The sequence below is a fragment of the Lissotriton vulgaris genome, chromosome 5, assembly GCF_964263255.1.
Source record: "Lissotriton vulgaris chromosome 5, aLisVul1.2, whole genome shotgun sequence".
Classification (NCBI taxonomy): Eukaryota; Metazoa; Chordata; class Amphibia; order Caudata; family Salamandridae; genus Lissotriton; species Lissotriton vulgaris.
In genome coordinates, this window is record NC_141693.1 from 1,625,640,414 (window position 1) to 1,625,660,891 (window position 20,478).

At 44.9% G+C, this 20,478-nt stretch overlaps 1 protein-coding gene across 1 annotated transcript in view; it reads right to left on the minus strand.

Annotated features, from left to right (window-relative positions):
* The window catches only part of LOC147716860 (vasoactive intestinal polypeptide receptor 1-like), a 631,302-nt gene that overhangs the window by 60,495 nt on the left and 550,329 nt on the right, over positions 1–20,478 (minus strand). The window contains exon 12 of the mRNA XM_086919813.1: positions 13,367–13,496. Coding sequence (XP_086775939.1) covers positions 13,367–13,496 — 130 coding nt within the window. The remainder of the gene's footprint in view (positions 1–13,366; positions 13,497–20,478) is intronic.

Genomic DNA, 20,478 nt, shown 5'->3' on the forward strand with positions numbered 1-20,478 from the left:
ATGCGTCTCTCTTTAAAATGGGAAAAGAGTGACGCAACAACAGCGCATGGGGCTTATAAATAAGTCCCTAATTATTTTGAAATAGCAAGCCCTCCATTGGGGTGTATTTATCAGATTATGTAAAGATAACGCAATAGTGACTTTTGTCCATAATGTCTTATTACTTACCTGTAATCTTCATTACCCTGATTAGGGTCCTCCTCGTCCCTGTCCTTACAACGTGAGGCAGTCGTGCCTCAACCCAGCCAATCAAAACACAAGAACCCAAAAGCTAAATGTCACATAAACCCCTCCCACCCACCGCCATGCCTGTTATAAACAAGTCCTAGACACAAACATAGCGGGGGAGGGAGGGAAGAGGACCGGGACGAGGAGGACCTAATCGAGGTAATGAAGATTACCGGTACGTAACAAGACATTACCCCTAATGCGTCTTCGTCATCCGAGTCCTTACAACATGAGGAACTCACAAGCAGAGAACCAGAAAGAAAAGACACAGGACACCAGGGATCCATGGAAAATATACAAAACTTTATTCAAAGGTATGATCAACGAACAGCTGCTTTCTAAACACCAACAGTAAAACTGTCAATAGAGGCATGTAAAACATCAAGTCGATAATGCCAGACAAATGTGTGATGGGGCTGCCAGGTGGCCACTCTACACATTTTCTGGATAGAGACCCCGCTGCCTCAGCCCAGGAAGCAGACACAGAACATGTCGAATGACCCTGCACCTAAAACGGAAAGAGGCAGAGCAGCAGACTTATAGGATTGGCAGACCGCCAAATGCACCTATCGACTGATAATAGAAGTGGAAACCTTCTTACCCTTAGCCCCACCCCCAGAGGAGACAAACAGTGCAGGAGAATGATGATACTCCAGCAAACGCTTGAGGTAAATCTGAAGAGCCCTGTGAACATTCAAAGAAGAAAGAACAAGGGAATCCCCCTCCGCCTCCGCAGGCAAATGAGGAAGTATAACCTCTTGCTGCAAATGGAACTTGGAAGAGACCAAGCCGTAAAACAACCCGATCCTGCAAGAACTGCAAATAAGGGAAGGAAATGAGCTAGGCATTCAACTCACCCAACCAATGCGCTGAGGTGGTGGGCAGCAAAAAAGCCACCTTCGTGGACAACCACAACAAGTCCGCCTCCAACAAGGGCTCCAAAGGGCGCAACTGCAGACCCTGCAAAACAGTAGGAAAATCCCAGGAAGGCACGAACACAGGAGAGATGGGATGACAAAGCCTAAAGCTCTGAAGAAGCTGACTCACCAAAGGAAGCCCCAGGACTCCGACAAGCATGAACCGCCTCTCACTGAGCAGACAAAGTGGAATGGGAAAGGACCTTCAAAAACCTGTCTGGACCAAATTCAGCACAAAAGCAGGAACCCCAAGCACAGGATCCACACCATGCGAAGAGGGCATTTAAGGGCCGAAAGCCAAAGCAACAACTGGATGTCACGAGCCACCACAGAAGAAAAGCCCAAAGACTCCAATGTCAACCGCTCAAGAGCCAGGCCATCAGCTGCAAACTACGAAGACAAGGCAGAGACAGGTGCAGAAACTGAAGAGGAGACGGAATCAAAGGAAGCCAGACAACCCGGCCCCCCTCAGCTGCAACAGGAGAGGAAGCCTAAGGCGGCGAGGCCAGAAAGGAGCAATCAACAGTACTGACACCCTCTCCCCCAAAGCTTCTGCAGCTTTCTCGGGAGGAGAGGAATAGGAGGGAAGGCATACAGAAGTCCCAAAGGCCAGGGAATTGAAAGAGCATCCACCGCCCCAGCCTGAGGACACATCACCTCCAAACAAAACTGAGGAGAAGAGCATTGTGAGGTGAGGCAAACAGATTAATCCATGGAGTCCAGAATCGAAGACAAAGGGCCTTGAACAGAGGGAGAAAGATATGATGCAGAACAGAGGATGGAAGGTTGCGGCTCAAAGCATCGGCATGAAACTTCAACTACCCCAGAAGGTGCACAGCCCTCAAGGCCAACAGGTGGAATTGAGCCCAAGCACAAATCATGGAGGCCAGCAGATTCAGAGATGCGCACTTGGTCCCCCCTGACGGTTCAGGTAAAAATTAGTCACCTGATTCTCGGTACGCATCAACAAATTCGTCCCATGGATATGAACCTCAAAGAACTGCACCACCTCCCAGATGGCCGGCAACTCCCACCAGTTCAAGGAACAGGCACTGTCCCTCCAAGACCACTGACCATTGGCCTCCAAGGACCCCAACATGACCCCCCCAACCCCAAAGACTTGCATCTGTGGTCAACAAAAGGGGAGGCGGAAGACACAGCTGCACCCCCTTCTCCAGATTAGGAGTGTAAAGAAATGTGGCCAAGTCCTGCACCAGAGCAGGAGAGATAGTAACCATAGTCTCGTAATCCACCCGGGAGGAGTCCCATCGAGTTAACAGATGAGTCACCATGTGCTTGAGATGCAGGCAATTCCAAGGAACCACAACAGTGGTGGCAGCCATCAACCCCTGGACCCACAACCAAACATGAGCCGGTGCAGAGGGACGGCTCAAGAGATCACTCAACAGAGTCTGAGGGGAAAGTATCCAAACAGGAGTGAGAAACATCGCCCCGAGAGAGGTGTCGAACAGACCCCCGATGAACTGAAGTCACTGAACAGGATCTAGATGAGACTTGGCCAGATTCAACTTGAACCCCAGATCCTGGAACAGGGTCAAGGTATAAGGTCAAGAGCCTTAAGAAAGGAGGAAGCAGAGACCAAACAATCATCAATATAGGGAAACACTGAGAAACCCCAATGCGGCAAAAGCCCACAGCAGGAGTGAATACCTTGGTTAAAGTCCTGGGAGCAGTTGAGAGGCCAAACAGCAAAATCTGAAACTGGAAATGCATCCCTTGGACAGCAAACCTCAGGAATCGCCGACTGGCAGGATGGACCGGAACATGAAAATAAGTGTCTTCCAAGTCCAGAGAAGCATAAAAATTGTCCTCCTGGATGAGGAGAATGCAAGACTGCAAGGTGACCAACCGAAAATTATCAACTGCGCCAACTTGTTCAAAGTTCAGAGATTAAGAATCGGGTGGAAGGAACCATCTGGCTTTGGGACCAGAAACAGATGACAATAGAACTCCATGCCACTTCCTCCACTGGATCCGGCACAACAGCCCCCTTTGCTAACAACATGGCGATGCCGAACAACATGGCAGACCTCCTTACTGGCTCTCTTGAAAATACAGTAACTTGCGGACGTAATCCAGAGGTGGAGGACCCCGGAATGGAATCTGGTAACCCAACCAGATGACATATAGGACCCACTGGTCGGACATCAGAGCTGTCCAACAGTCCAGAAACAAGCAGAGCCGAGCCCCCACATGGCATAGTCACTTCTGACCCACACAAGCAGGATGCTGCTGCTGCTGAGGCCGGGATTTATAATGGAACGCGGCCCATCGGACATGGGTCCAACCACGAAAGGGCTGAGAAGACAAAGCCCCCTGAAACTCCTGCTTATGAAAAAAGGATTTCTTCTTAGGCACAAGCTGTAAAGGCTTCAACATCTTTTTCTCCTCCGCAGAGCGATCACCATCGCATTCAAATTGTTGCCCTCAAAAGGCAGCTTATGAACCAAGGCCTTCTGACCAACTTCAAGACGCCAAGGTTTGGTCCAGAGAGACCTCCTATCAGCCACCGCTGCCCCGGCAGCTGAGGAGAATGCCCACAAGGAATAAAGTTACATCCGAGCGGAATTGCGCCAAGACCTCCATCTGAGCCAACACAGGAGTAGAATCTCCCTGATCCTGCAGACAGTCAAACAACTTCCCAGAATCCTTCAGCAGGACCTATGAGGCATAGGCGCAATAAGTGCTAGCATGTACCCCAAAATGAGAAGCCGCGTAAGAACGCTTGAGAGCAGAATTTTTATTTTTTATTTATTTATTTATTTAGTGTTTTCTATAGCGTGAACAAGACCCAGCGTAGGGTGTCAGAGCACTTTAGAGTAGAGATTCATCAGTTGTTAATGTTTCATACTTCAGTTTAGCATATAGACATATATATACATTCAATATACAGTTGTCAGGCACAGTTAACGTACATGATCATCTTTGTTCATGATCCAGTATGGAGTGACATAGCTTATAAAATATTGTTTCGTCCGTCAAAAGGTAAGCACTTCGGAAGAGTATATAGATAAATATACATTCAGTAATAACTTTGGCTAGGATAGCAGGCCTCCCCTAAGCTCTTTATGGAAGAAATTTGCTCATATAGTACAATTTCGTTTCTTTTTTGAAGGTTGCAATGGATGTAATTCTTCTGATGTTTGGTGGGAGTGCATTCCAGATTCTTGGTGCTGCTCCTGAGAATGCTCGATCATATGTCTTTTTTTTGTAGAAGCGAGCCGGTTTCAAAAGAAAGTCTGATTTGCTCCTGGAAGGTCTGTTACCTCCTGATGGCGTAAGTTTCTGGGCCAGGTAACCTTGAGTTTTGTGGTGAATTGCATTGTGGGTGATGAATGCCAATTTGAATTGAATTCTTGCTTCTACTGGCAACCAGTTTAGCATTTTCAGGTGAGGTGAGATGTGGTTGAATTTTTTTGAGCCTGCTATCAGTCTTGTGGCTGCATACAGACAAGCTTTTCATGGAGCGGTTGCAATCTTGGGGAGACCAGCCAGGGTCGAGCATCCATATTCGATCCTTGAAATGACCAGTGCTTGTACTGCTGTTTTAAGATCTGTTTTGCTCAGGAAGGGTTTAAGTTTTCGCAAGTAGCTCAGGTGGAACCTGGCGTTTTTTGCCATTGCATTGATATGTGCTACCATATTCAGGTTTTTATCTAGGGTAATTCCCAGTGACTTGGTGGAGTCTACAATTTTTGGGGTATAGTTAAGAGCAGTGATAAGCTTGGACCATTCCGTTAATTTTTGATTGCTTTTAGGTGGTGTGATTAGTAAGAATTCGGTTTTCTGTGGGTTTAGTTTCAGATGATTCTTGGTAAGCCATTTGAGGGTTCTTGATAGTGCATGGTTCATGGTCTTAATTTCTTCTGTTGATGCCACTTTGATGTACAGCTGGGTGTCATCTGCATACATGTGGAAAGCTATGTTTGCTTTTTGTAGTATTTCTGTTAGTGGTTCCATGTAAAGATTAAAAATCGCCAGTGAGAGCGTTGATCCAAGAGGAACTCCTATTATATTATTTGTTGGGCCAGAGAGGGTTTGGTTGACCATGAATTGTTGTGATCTGTTCTTAAGAAAGGAGCTGAACCAGTTAAGGACTGTACCATCTAGGCCCATTCTGTTCTTCAACCGGTCTATCATTTTTTCGTGATTCACCGTGTCGAACGCAGATGAATGATCCAGCAATATTAGAAGGCAGGTTTCATTATGGTCAAGAGCCAGTAATGCGTCATCTACGATGTGTAAGATTGCAGTTTCTGTGCTGTGGTTTGAACGGAAACCTGATTGGCAAACATTTAGCAGGTTGAACTCAGACATGTGTCGACTCAATTGTTGTTGGACACATTTTTCCAGGACTAACATGGGAATGCTAGTTATAGGTCTGAATTTGTTTGGCACCTTGGGGTTCTCTGTGGGTTTTTTCAGTAACAGGATGACTTGTCCTGTTTTAAGGCATGTTGGAATTACACCTTGCGATAGTGAGGCATTTATGATCTTAGTCCACAGTGGGATTAGAAGATGGTTTAAGGAGGGCCAGCATTTTGCAGGTAATGGACCATTATAGTGGTTGTTAGGTTTAGTGGCTGACATGATCTTAGATATGTCTAGTTCGTTGACTACTTTAAAATCTGACCATCTGGCATTGTTTTTCGGTTTCCTTATTTCTTGTTGAGTCAGTTCTTTGTCCTTCGACTCCGCCGTATTTTCTATGTCTTCGGCTGCTTTTGTCGGTGACCCTTTTCAGTTTTAGAGGTGCTATGTCCTCGATGATATTTGACATCGTTTTGTTATAGTGCAGGGTGAGGTAATTGACGTCAATCATGTTATTGGGAATTTGTAAATCTAATGAACAGAGTGCGGCTATCATTTCCATATTTGATCCTCGTGTGTCCCTCATCCATTTTTTTGTTTTGGTAGCTTGCAAGGATGCTTTGGTTTTCTTGAAGGGAATTTCGAATGTGATTATATGGTGGTCAGACCAGTCGCATGGTGTGATTACAACGTTCTCTATCACTTTCTCTCTAGCTAGAATCCAGTCTAAGGTGGATCCTTTAGAGTGGGTAGGGAGATTACATTCTTGGACTAGTGATTGTTCTACCAAGAATGTTTTAGGATGTTAGTTTGACTATCTGTCTGATCTTTCCAATGGATATTAAAGTTTCCTAAGAAGATATCGTTCGATTGTAGGTTGGAGTTGGCGGTAATGATATCAATTAGTTCTTCTATGAATTTGGTCTTTGACCCCGGGGGGGTGGTAAAGAGCGTGAAATTTATAATTTTGGTTGTCAACTGATCTGAGTGACATGCCCATGTATTCACAAGATTCTGACGGTTCAGCATTAATTTTTGTGATGGAGATGTTTGATCTGTGAATGCAGGCAATACCTCCACCCCTTCCTCAAATTCTGTCCTGTCTCATAATCTGTTAGTTCGGTGGGACAAACAAGTCTAGGCTTGGCGAGGAAGAGTCCGATAGCCATGTTTCAGTTAATATGATAACGTCTGTTTCCTAGTTTAGGATGATAACTGCTATGTCAGCTGCGTGTTCTTTTTGCTGAACGACAGTTGAGTAGTATACACCGTAGGTGTTCATGCTCCTTTATCCTAGCTGAGACTGCTTTTTCAGGCATTAATGTCACATTCTTAAGTTTGTTGGTGTTGGGCCCTCTGTCTTTGGATTGGGAAGTTCGTTCTGCATTCGTTATGATTGTTTCTATTGTTTGGATGTTATTTTCTCCTGCCTTATTGATTGCCGTAGGAGAGAGTTCATATGACGCGAGAATGGATGATAGTTCATTGTTTGTTAGGTAATTGAGTTGAGAGCGAGTACGAAAGTTCTGTTAGATGTCGCGAAGGGGGTGGACCTATGCTTATCCCGTGTGTCACTCGAGGTAGCCTGTAGTATATCCATTTTAGAGAGCCATTTTTCTGATAGGCACAGCAGGTTTTTCATGTCTTTAATCGCGGATAGCATAGCTTTGTACGTTTTGCTAGTTAGTGAACTGAGGATTGTGGAGTCCTCATTATTGTGACCTGGTCTATTTTTTCCCTCTTCTGAATTGTGACATGTGCAGGGGGTTGATGAGTGGATGTTCTTGTGTGGTGGCCCGTTTTGACTGTCTCTGTCGTTTCTGTGATAGTGTTAGCAAGCTTAGAGCCGGGTCCGCATCTCCCTATGTTGTGTTCCTGTGTGACCCTTCTAAGGTTAGTAGTGGTATTAGTGTTAGGAAGAGAGCAGTCCTCAGGAGGAGAGTCGGAGTGTGAGGTGACAGTTATTCGTTTTTTGTTGGCGTCTCTATTTATAGCCATGCAGACTTCTTGATATACTTGTTTGGGCTCCTCGTTAGTTGACTGTTGCGGTTCAAGAGTCCTGGTTGTTTCCTTTTCCGTGTCACTTAATAAGTAGATTACTTGGGGTGATATTAGGAGTTCTCTACTGTCATTTGTGTTAGACTGATTATCTATTCTAACACTTATGCTAGGTTGCGCATTAGAGGCTTCTTGGAATAAAGGTGGTAGTTCGTCAATGGTGTTAATATGGCTATCCGACCTGGCTTGATTAGATTGTTTTAAAGCACTTTCTCTGACGGCTTCCCTTATATCCGGTAGGTTTTCCTGATTGACCGTGGCTTTAGTGGTCATTTGTGGATTGAGTTTTCCCGGGATGGAACTACTGTTAACCTGGTTTTTTAGTGTCGAGAAGAGTTCCTCGAAGCGTTCTAGGTCTCTGTTGGTAGCTTGGATGAGCAAGGTGCCATTTTTATAACATGTAATGTTAATTGTTGCTCGTAGATAACTAGATGGCGCAGGACAAAAGAGAATTGACTTTGGGAACCGGAGAAAACTGGTTGTCAAAGTCCGCCAGGCGATACCGCTTCCCCAGAAAGCAAGGAATGCCATGCTTATCATCCTCAAGCCATTCCTTAGTCAGTATATCCTTCAGGACATCATGGAAGGGAAGGTTATCCACCACAGAGGAACTATTCTGGGAGTAAAACCCTTCCTCAGATAATAATTCAGGGTCAAAGCCAAGCACCTCCTGAATATGGACCAGCATGTCGGAAAAAACGTTGCCATGGACGTACTTTTCCTTAGGGGAATTGGCGATGTCCTCCTCATCATCCTTGGACCTCTTCGTGCAGGCTCTAACAGCGCAGACTGGAGAGCAGAATTAATCAACTCCTGCAAATCAGCCCTAGAAATCTTCAAAAGTATCATCTTCCTGTAGGTCCTGGACATTATGCTGCTTTTAAACTGCCTTAGCAGGCACAGGAGAAGAAGCCCCATCAGTCATGGTGAGCAAAATACCCCCCCAAAAAAACAAGGAACTGTCCAGCAACTCCCATATATACTGTCCCCAATCAACCAAGTCTTGTGTGTGTGTGAGACTTGAGAACCAAAAAAAAGATGGCAGACCTCCTTACTGGGTCTCTAGACACTGCAGTAACTTGGACATAATCGAGAGGGGGATGACCCCGGAAGGGAATTGCTGAGGCCGGGATTTATAATGGAACGCGGCCCCCCAGACATGGGTCCGACCACGAAAGGGCTGAGAAGACAAAGCCCCCTCAAACTCCTGCTTATGAAAAAAGGATTTCTTCTGAGGCACAGGCTGTAAAGGCTTCAACATCTTTTTCTCCTCCGAAGAGGGCTGCACCATCGCATTCAAATTGTCCCCAAAGAGACGGGGGCCCTCAAAAGGCAGCTTATGAACCAAGGCCTTCTGACCAGCTTCAAGATGCCAAGGTTTGGTCCAGAGAGACCTCCTACCGGCCACGGCTGCCCAGGCAGCTGAGGAGAAGGCCCACAAGGAATACAGTCACATCCGAGAGGAATTGTGCGAAGACCTCCATCAGAGCCAAAACAGGAGTAGGATCCCCCTGATCCTGAAGACAGTCTAACAACTTCTCAGAATCCTTCAGCAGGACCTGTAGGCATAGGCCGCATAAGTGCTGGCATGCACCTCAAAATGAAAAGCTGCGTAAGAATGCTTGAGAGCAGAATCTACCTTCCGTTCAACCGGGTCCGTCAGGGAAGCCTCCTCCGATGACAAAGAGGAAGATGAAGCGGAAGCCATAGCGTACAAAAGAGAATTGACTTCGGGAACCGGAGGAAGCTGGGTGTAAAAGTCTGCCAGGTGATACCGCTTCCCCAGGAAGCAAGGAATACTGTGCTTATCAACCTCAAGCCATTCCTTAGTCAGTATATCCTTCAGGACATCATGGAAGGGAAGGTTATCCACCACAGAGAACCTATTCTGGGAGTAAAACCCTTCATCAGATAATAATTTATGGTCAAAGCCATTCACCTCCCGAATATGGACCAGCATGTCGGAAAAAACCTTGCCCTGGATGTATTTTCCCTTAGGGGAATTGTTGATGTCCTCCTCATCATCCTTAGACCTCTTCACCGCAGGCTCCAACAGCGCAGACTGGACAGCAGAATTATCAACTCCTGCAAGTCAGCCCTAGAAATCTTCAAAACATCATCTTCCTGTAGGTCCTGGACATTATGCTGCTTTTAAACTGCCTTAGCAGGCACCGGAGTAGAAGCCCCATCAGTCATTGAGCAAAACTCCCAACACACAGTAAGTGCCCAGCAACTCCCATAAATACTGTCCCCAATCAACCAAGTCTTGTGTGTGTGAGACTTGAAAACCAACAAAAAGATCAGCCACAGTCTCCACCCACAGCCATAAATCAATCAACATGACCGCGGGGGCTGGATGCTGCTAGCAACCTTGAGCGTCGGAACAACGGGGTTCAGGACATCAGGAGAGCTCCCGCCCCAGCCCAGCACACGAGCTGGAAGCGTCCTGACCCAGAAGCAAGAGCGCGGCCAACCGGAGCACTGGTAGGGCCATGCAGAGACATCAAAGTCAGAAAAGAACACATGTATATATATAAAACAAGAAAAGAACTTCAAAAAATTGGATTTTTAAAAACTCACTGCACAGCAAAATATCCTGCAACAAATCCGGAAACAGCAAAGGACACGGAGCACCAGCGTTCCGACCTCCGTCGGGACAAGGAAAAAAACAGGCATGGGAGTGGGTGGGAGGGGTTTATGTGACTTTTAGCTTTTGGGTTCTAACGTTTTCATTGGCTGGGTGGAGGCAAGACTACCTCACGTTGTAAGGACTGGGACGAGGAGGACCCATGTGGGGGTAATGTCTCCTTGCCAGTTTGCACTGAGATGGTTGTGCTTGTACTTGCCTACTGACAGAGTGTCAGAGTCTACTTTCTGCACTATAGGTGCTGGTTGTGGCTGTTCCTGTCACTTCAGATCCGCGACCAGAGATGGACAAGCTGTCAGTGGCTGTGCAACCAAACTGATTAAATGGATGTAATGGCAGCTGTGACTGCATCTGTGGTCTACCACCGGTCTTGTGACCCTGGGCTACAGAGAATTATGGCAGCTTCTTGCAGTTAAATGAGCAGTCTGACAGGAGAACTCTAAGAGACTCCCCAGTTCAAATCACTTTACTCATTCCCCCTCAAGGAGTCTGCGGTGGGATGAGTAAGCACTAGGACAAGTAGGGGGAGTAGATAACCCTTTTCTTCCAGCCCAATAATGGATACTTCTCTAACCTGTTTCATTGCACTCTAACAAACCGAGCTCCCATATACTGAGCTGGGCTTCTTTGAGGAACTGTTCATCAAATTGATGGCTTGTCAGTATGTGGCTGCAGCAGCCGGGAGGGGGGTAAGGACTTGTCTTAAGCAAATCTCGGACTCCAACTTTGTCTAAAGCTTCTCATTTAGGTTTTACACTAGCAAATAATCTCTGTAAATAGTCTCAGATGTGTCTGATTGGCTAAACCTCAATTAAAGACATTTATGTAAACAACATAACAACTGGAGTCTATTTGGCAATCAAATGTCTCTATAAGAACTTTTTTGCTATCAAGAATACAGGATGGTTAAGTAATGGACTAAAAAGAATTTACTATCCTTATTGCTGAGGCCTATTTTTCAGTTGCTCGTGTGTCACTTTCATTGAAATATGTGAATATTGTTCTGCTTTATGAGTTAACGAGCACTATAAGAATACTAACTTCTCGAGGTGGGGGTAACACTCAACTGGTTCAATGGAGAAATTAAACAATATAAACCCCCCTCCTCCCATTGTTTCAGGTCGAGTTAATTACCAGCCTGGAATGATGAAGGAGTCCTTTAAGTGAAGGAGACCCTGGAGAACTGTGTAGACTTGAGAATGACCTAATGATGATGGACCGTCAACACCTTGATGCTTTCTGCTTGCTGCATGTTTAAGGATCCATTCTCCAAAGATCCAAGAAGGCCTCACCAACTAGAGTGAAGGGTGAGGTTGGGAATAATGTGGATCCTGTGGGGAGCACAAAACAAGTTGTGCCAGAATTCAAGTATGTTCTCATTCTCCCTGTCATCCACATCAAACCACAGGCCTTGTTGCTCATCCTCACCTTGTTCGTCTCAGTTTTCTAATCCATCCTTTTTTTAGCGGGTCAATTGCAGGAGATTATCAACACAAGAGATGGAGTTCACTACTTGATAGTATCTGACCAGGGTTATCTACCATATGTTGCTCTTAGGAACATTTTACTATCTGCGCTGGTCTCTAGTTTGAATATTGTCCCCACACCATCTTCATCTTAACTAGATTTTCTCTTATAGATGTAAGGGACTTTTCGATGCATTTTACACCCAATACTGGTTGTAAATAAAAAGCAACAGAATCAGTCTGACTTAATAAAGATATTTCAATCGAGTTGAAGAAACAAAACAAATGCCTTCCAAACCTACAGCCTGATTCATCAACAACCCGTTTTGCGAGTCTATAATAGCGATTCATAAGGAATCGCTATTACAGGCTCGCAAAACGGGATTCATGTAGGAATCGTAAAAAAATATGCGATTCCTACATATTCCTTATTTGCGATTAGCAAATTGCTAATCGCAAATAAGAAATAACTCCCCATTCATTCCTATGGGCCAAAAGGCCCATAGAAATGAATGGGGAGTATTCTTTATTTGGATTAGCAATTTGCTAATCGCAAATAAGATAGCGATTTAAAGGGTGCCAGGGGTGTCCAAAGGACACCCTGTAGCACCCCTTAAAGGCAAATTTAAACAGGTGTTGCGCACACACATGTCCAAAGGACATGTGTGTGTGCAACATGCAACTTAGAAAAATGCTTTTAAAAGCATTTTTATAAGTTTTCGCTTTTTACCACGAGGTTTGACCTTGCGGTAAATAGCGGGCCGAAATTGCAAAATTGCTATTGAAAAATGGATGATGAATTGTATTTAAGGAATCTCAAATAGAGATTCCTTAAATGTAATTCCTCGCAAAATTGCGAAATCGCTATTACCGATTTTTGCATTTGGGTTGATGAATCCCAAATGCAAAAATCGCACTCACAAAGGGCCAGATTCTCAGAATCTGGCCCTTTGCGAGTGCAAATCAGCTTGATGAATCAGGCTGTATGTGAGGCCAGTGGTAACTCATTCATTAAAATCATAAGATGGGGATGGTACAAGAAACAAAACTCAGAACAAATGTAGAGGTAGGAAATGAGAAGAAAAACATCTCAGCAGAACCCCATAACTCAATTGATACACGGAGAAGGGAGCCCTCAACGTCAGTTTATATATCATGTTGGCCAATGATAGTGAAGACAAGATGTCATAATGATAGAAATGTTTAATCGTCCTTCAATATTCAAACGAAAATGTTGGGAACGGGAAGATTGTTGAAAAAGAAATCATCAATAAGGAGAGGAACTGGCATAAGGGAGTCATTGCAAACGTTCAATTATGCATGTTTTAATGGATTGTCCACTCTTTTTGAGAATTTGTAGAATAAGGATATTTTTATAAAGTATTTTAAGCTTGTCAAGGCATGAGAAAATAGATCTTATAACTACAGTATCTAATTTGGATGTTGTTATCAGGTTGCTCAACTTTTTAACTGCACTAAAAGAGTGTTTTTGTCTAACTGTATTTACTTGTAGGTATGTGCAATGATTCATAGACAAAATTGCATTAATAAACGTATTTTCGCTACGCCTACACTCTGCACTGAACGACATAAACCTTGACAGTGTGCCATATTACCTGTGCTTTTAGACGTCTGTTTTAGTTTGGGCACCATTCATCTCCAAATGTTCCAGATTATACAGTAACATCATATGTTGTTTACATACTCATGACACATACCTGATAGGATCCAAGAACAAGTTCAAAATATAGCCTTGTTTCCACACTGCTGTTCTCTGGAAAGAACCCGAATACAATGTAGTGCACCCCAAACAGTGGGATAAGAAGCAAGGTCGACTTAGTGAGTCTCCTGAAAAAGAACATAAACAATTAATGTTAATACAACTTCCCTAAGAACAAAAAATCCGATTTCTTGGACCACTTTGTAACTGTATGATTGCACATCTTCAACACAGGTATTCAGGGAGGCAGTACAACACGAACGTCCCTTTTCCACAGCTAATCTTGTGTGTTGGGAGATGGCCAGAATTCCATTATCCACCAACTTTCAAGCTGAGGTTTCCATTGACCTAACGCAAAATGATTCACCCTGCAGAATGTGAAGGGGGAAGACTGATTGTCTCAAATAGCACAGATTTTTTATAGATCTTGGGCAAAATAGGAGCCCCCTAAAGGATTTTAAGGCCCCTGGAGGATTGTTTCCCCCCACGCTACAGGGCCTCAGGGGCCTGTGTTACGCCCCTGGTGGATTCCTGTATCTACAGAGTGACTGTGATGCTGGCTTTGATCTCTCCTTCCCAGTGACACCAGCAACAAAAAAGCAACTGAACCCATTGCTTCAAATGTTGACAAAAACAGGGAGCCAGAGCTGCTGTAGCCATCAATACTCCCTGAACCCTGAACCAGACCCTGACGAGCACATTGGCTGAGTGAAGCACTTCTATAGGCAGCAACTTAAGGACCAGTGCCCTGCCCAACCAAAGAGGCCCCTTCCTTGGCAGAACCTGAAATGCAGCCCAGTGAACTGTATGCCTGGGTAGAGCTAAATGCGGGACTTTCTTGCAATTAGGAAGAACCCAATTCTCTTGATAGTGGGGCGCACATAAATCATGTTGCCTTAGGCCTTCAAAACTAAAAAGGCACAAATTAACCAGTCAGCAAGATATGGAAATATCAATCAAAGCTTTATTTCGATATAAAAAATATCTTAAAAGCACATAACGATTAAAATACAATACATGTTTTTGATTAAAAGAACACTTCATAAATAATTAAAAGACGAGAATAAAAAACATTAAACCATTTACAGCTTTGAACATGATTTAAAAAAAAGAATCACCTAATAAAATTTATCATAAGACTTTAAGTCTAATCACCCATGTCCAGCTGAGAAATGTAGCTACCCCACAGGCCAATGTAGTGTTGGGATCTGTCTGTAAGATTCTTAAAGCAGAGACATGGGGCCATATGTATCAAGCCTTTTTTGATTCGCAAAGGCCGTAATTCGCCGAATTTCGGCCTTTGCGTATCGCAAAAGGCTAATTAGCATGAATTGAAATGTAGCAAACAATCGCATCTTAAGGAATCGCAAATAATTGCGATTCCTTAATTTGCCATAGCATTTTACTGTTGCAAATTCAGCTTAAGGAATCGCAATTTACCACCAACTTCCAGTTGGTGGTAAATTGCGATTTCTGTTCAAAATTCACTAATTTGTATTTTTGATTGTGGCATGTGATGCAAATACATGCCCATAGGGCATGTATGTGCGCCATATGCACACACATGCAATTTACAGGGGTGCAGCAGGGTGTCCTTAAGACACCCCTGCACCCTTGCAATAATTCTCAAATTGCGATTAGCAAATTGCGAATTCGCAATTTGAAAATTATTTGGAAATCATTCCTATGGGCCTCCTGGCCCATAGGAATGCATTGGAAATGATTCCTTAATTGCTAATTCGTAAAATGTGAATTCGCAATTAAGGAAGATTAAGGAATCGCTAATTAAAACCAAATTTCTTCATACATACCATTTTGCGATTTGTAATAGCGATTCCTTAAAAATCGCTATTTAGGAATCGCAAAACGGAACTATGATACATATGGACCATGGCTCCTAGTCTCGAGCTGCCGACAAACAGGTTTTAGCCATTTCGATCGGGGTTTGTTATAGGCGCTGCAAACGAAAAAAAGGTACGGAATAGTTTCTAGTGCAACATTACAGAACGGACAAGTGGCAAGTGTTTGGTGAGGGGGTTTCCACTTAGAAGTGCATTCACAAACCGGTAGGGTTCCCAATCTAAACTGGATGTATAAGGCCCAATCTTTGGGTTTTCTGATAAAGTCCATATAAGGTTCGAGAGAGTGTACTTTCTTGTGCAGACGAAACTCGTCTGTGAATCTACCCAGATTTTCAGCTCTAGAATCGTGGGCATCGACCCACAACCAATATGCTCGCTTGACCTCCAGTTTAGAAACTGATGCACTGGTCTCCCATGCAACACTAAAACCAATAGCAGTAAACAGCTCCTTAACCTTTGATAGCCAAACAATTTTATGAGACCCCTGCATATTCATAACTTCTCTAAGGCCGTCTGCGTAGCTAGCTAGCTCAGGTTTACTCCACAGAAGAGCCCAATAGAGAAGCAGACGCAGGATTATAAGGTCTTTAATAGATCTGCGGCCAAGGTCTTATTGGAGAGGTTTGATAGGGGTGCCCCTGGGTAGGGACAAAAGCTCCATAAAGAAATTATTTTCAGCCATGACAAGGGAATCAACATTATTGAAACCCCAGAGCTCCGCTTCGTACAGTGCGCTGCATATAGCTTTTGTGGAATAGATCTCCAGTGCAGGGGCTATGGGTCTGGATAATGAGGATCTGTGCTCCTACCGATGACGCCCACGACACGTTTATGGTTTAGGGCCAGTTTTTCAATATGTGGGTTCCATTGGAGTTGATCGGATATCCTAATCCCTAAGTAGTCAAACATTTTGACACGCTCTCGTGGCTCCTCATTAAGTGTGAGCGTACGATTTGCTTTCCTACTGGGGTTAAAGTAAAGGAGCTTTGTTTTGGAGGTGTTAATAACCAAGCCCCTTAAGTTACAAAAAACACAAAACCGATCCAAAAGGTTTTGGAGCCCCATGGGCGTTTTAGAAACCAATAATATATCGTCAGCAAAAAGCATAGCGGGGACTTTAACACCGGCCAGGCTGGGGGCATCAGCATCGATGTCAGATAGAAAGGAGACAACCCCATTTACAAACAAAGAAAAGAGAGTTGGCGCAGGACGCATCCTTGACGGACACCTCTGTTTACCGGGATTTTTGCAGTTTTCGGTTCCTGCGTGCCCCACCGGCTGCATGCATACGTTCCGTCGTGCATGCGGGCCAACAGGTTCAGAATGGGCAAAGGAAACCCCATCTCCTACAAAACCACCCACAGGCGCTCTCGAGGGACCAGATCAAACGCGGTCTTCAGGTCAATAAAGGCCAAGTGCAGGCCGCCTTTACCAATCGATACTGTCTTCCAGTGGTGTAGTACCAGCCTAAATGTCTGGTCGACAGTGCCTGTGCAAGCCCTGCCTGAAAATGGGAGATGATGTTATTCTCCTCCGCCCAGGAGAGGATCCTTTCCAAAAGAACCCTGCCAACCACCTTCTGACCAGCATCGATTAGGCTGATTGGACGATAGTTGGCAGGGTAACCCCTAGGCCCCTTTTTATGAATAGGGATCACCTCGGCCCCCTTCCATGAACTTGGGACTGAAGACCCATGGAGAAGTGCGTTGATCAAAAGGGAGAAGAACGTGGCCCACTGCTTAGAGTTGGCACGGAACAGATCGCCAGGAATGCCATCCTGGCCTGGTACCTTACCTTGAACAATTTTATCAATAGCTGACTCAACCTCAATCAATGGGGGTCGCGGTGGCGGACAGGGGTAGTGTACGATATACAGAGGGCTCGCTGCTATCAGGTACCCCTGACCCTTCATACAGCCTCCTGAAATGTTCAAACCAGTCCCTATCCATAATATCATTGGGTAATGGTTCGGTACCACCATCGTTTGCTCTTCTAACTAAAGCCCAAAACCGCTTGCCATTTTTGGACTGGCTAACCAGCTTCATCTCTTCCCAGTGGGAGTCATCCCAAGCCCTCTTTGCCGCCAATAGTGTTCGCTTGTCCGCGGCTCGGGCTAAGCGAACCTCGGCTGCATCACGGGTTTTGATGGCACTTATCAATTTAGATTTAGCCCCTCTACATTCTTGATTATACCACTTGGCTGTGGGTTTCCTACTCTTCAATTGACTTGACCTGCAAGAGTCAAGAAAGAGAGAAGCCATCCTGTCAATTGTCTCCACATAGACCACATCAGCCTGGGCAAGACCTAGATCGTTAATACAGATTGCAGAGAGCTTCTCCATCTGAGCTCTTGCGATCTCCCCCAGGGCGCTGGTCTTTTGTTCATTAATGACAAATGTTTGCCATTTAATGAATCTTTTGCAGTTTAAAGGTACAATTTCTCTGGTCCCCAGCATTGATCTATTAGTGGGCAGGGGCTTCCCCTCAGTTATGACATTCCGCAAACTAAGAGATAGGGGGTTATGGTCGCTATGGATAGATGGAATGACTAGCATGTCTGACACATATCTCCACAGTCTCCTATCAACAAAGATGTCGTCTATTCTGCTGGGACAAGTGACCCTGTTATAGGTGCAAGCACCCGCAAAATCTGATGGCGTTCACAGCAACCAGGGCATGCTCCATTATCAAGGCATTTATTTGAATGACTACTGGTGTCCATTTTTTAATTGGCACAGTTGTCAGTTGCGGAATTCCCCAGCTCGCGTCCTCATCTGAGAAACCTACCACGCCGTCAACTGCCAGCGGTTCAAAAGTGCAATTAAAATTGCCGGCAATTTTGGGCAAAAAGTCTAGGGGGCAAGCATGGAGTGAATCTGCAAGCAAGGAGATAGTTGGAGATTTGCCCCCCCCCCCCTTGCCGACCTCTGGCATAGATATTAAAGAGCTCCAGAATCACTGTGGCTTGAGAAACCCGGATTGTTAGCCTCATCATATCAGAAGAGGTACTATAATGGTGGGTAATTTTACAGTTTAAAGAGATATTGACCCAAATTAGCAGGCTACCAGACGGGCGACCCCGTCCGGAAGAGGTGGCTGGAACATAGAAAGTGGAATAACCAGACTTGTACATTGGTTTAAGGCACCAAGTTTCTTGAAAAATGCACAAGTCATATTTTCCAATTAAATCATTCCAGTCGGGAAGTAATATTTTTTTCCCCAAACCCGCTATGTTCCAAGAGATGATATTCAGATAACTATTTTGGCCATTGGTGTGTATTAGGACAGGGTCTTTGCCACTACCATCGGTTGAGACCGGATGACATGGGTTGTCAGATACTATGAGTTTCTTTTGTCCGCATTTGCCAATTCCTGTGAGGGCAGAGTGGTCCTCATCAGTCATCAAACACATAGTGGAATTTAAGCCCTGGGCATTAGGATTATTATCCCCGCATAACGAGGGAGACAATATTAGAAGTGGGTTATCAAGACATTCTGGCAACCTAGATCGACTTCTAACCGTGTTGTCTAATGCAGGAGATGGGACAGGGAAGGGCTGAGAGACCTTTACCTGTGCCGGGAGTCAGTCGACAGCTTCCAATTCGCTGTACCGGTTTTAACAGGGGATAAGGGGAGGAATGAACTGAGGGCCAAACCATTCTCCACTGAGCTGATGGTTGATCCTCCCAGCTCTTCGTTGTATTAAATTCCACCCTCATCATCACCCCCTCTCCAACTATAGAGATTCAAGTCCCTGTGCACCTCGCGCCTCCTCTCTCCCCTAACCTGGTCAATATCCCTCATGCAACTCCATCCATTATCTGGTTGCTCCACAGGCATGTAGAAATAAGACAGAGGTCTGGCCATAACTGTGGCACCTTTATTTCGGGAGGCCCCCAAGTAAATTTGCTCCACAGTTCGGGGGTCCTCAAAGTTACTACTACACAATCCCCCTGTGTTCTTTTCATTTTATGTCCCTCCCAAGGGTCTCTCTCAACCATTAAGATATTACTATAGATATTTAGTGGTAGAGGATAATTGTTGTTTAGCCAGTGGCATACCTTGTTTTTAAGTGCCCAAAAGGGTTCTGTAGTTGAGGGGGCCAGCTCCGGAGCACCTGTCAAAACTATCACATAGGGACAGGCATCTGGCGGTAAGTTAATATTTCGACACTTCAGGGTCTTTTCGTGGTGGACTATATCAGGGTTTAATGCGGGGGTAATAGGACCATCTGATTTTGTTTGGTTGGTGGGCTCATTTGCTACAGGGGGTTTGGCACATGCTTTGTTGCACTCAGGGTTAGGAGGATTCGGCAGAGGGATCTTGGGTGTTGTATTTTTTACCACTGCTGGACATTTGTTCGTTGACTGGGTTTTGCTAGTTTGAATAGTTGCATGATTTGCCCTTTTAGCATGGTTAGTGTTCTGGGATCTTAGGTCCTTGTGTATTTCCTTGAGCTGTTTTTCTATATCCTGAAGCCTTACTTCTAAAGGAGTGAGTAGGGTTTTGATACGTTTTGTTAAGGTACAAACTAGGGAATCATCCTTTGCTTCTATAGCTCCTGTGCTATCGGCTATGGTGCTATCAGCAAGGATGTCAGCCAAGGTGTTATCCAGAATGGTATCATCAAGGATGCTCGGGGGTAGTTGTAGAGTTACAAGTCGATTCTCTTCCGTCCCAGTTTTTTGCCCAATTGTTTCCCTCCCCTCCTCTGTGCTACCCCTAACACTGGTGCTATCTCTAGTGCTCCCTCCCTTAGCTAAATTTGCTTTCCTGGCTCCAGAGGTGGTGGTATTAGTGCGCTTACATTTTGGAATGGCCCCCTCCCGTTTCCCCCTCTTTTGGTTATTACTGTTCTCAACTTGGGTGTCTACTAATGTAACTACCGAACTAGTTTCCGAAGGGGTCGGGCCTGGGGATCAAGGGACAGTAGGTCTTGAAAAGCTGGCTGGTTACAGATAGTATTGTGGACCTCAGCATGGGTCTGCAAAGGATTGGTTATACTTAAAGAGTTATCAGGGGTACGTGCAGAAGCAATATGGCCCAAGGACGACCTTTTGGCTAGTACAAGGTCTTGAGAGACCCTTCTTTCCATTAGTACGATTCCTTGATCAATTAGGGAGTTGGTTCATATAATAAAGTGCTCCAGTGTGCCCGTCAACTTTTTGCCACCCGCCGCAGCCATGCTTCTTGTTTCACAGGTTGTCATTTCCCTTAACAGAAATAAAAAAGGGAAACAGAAGAAACA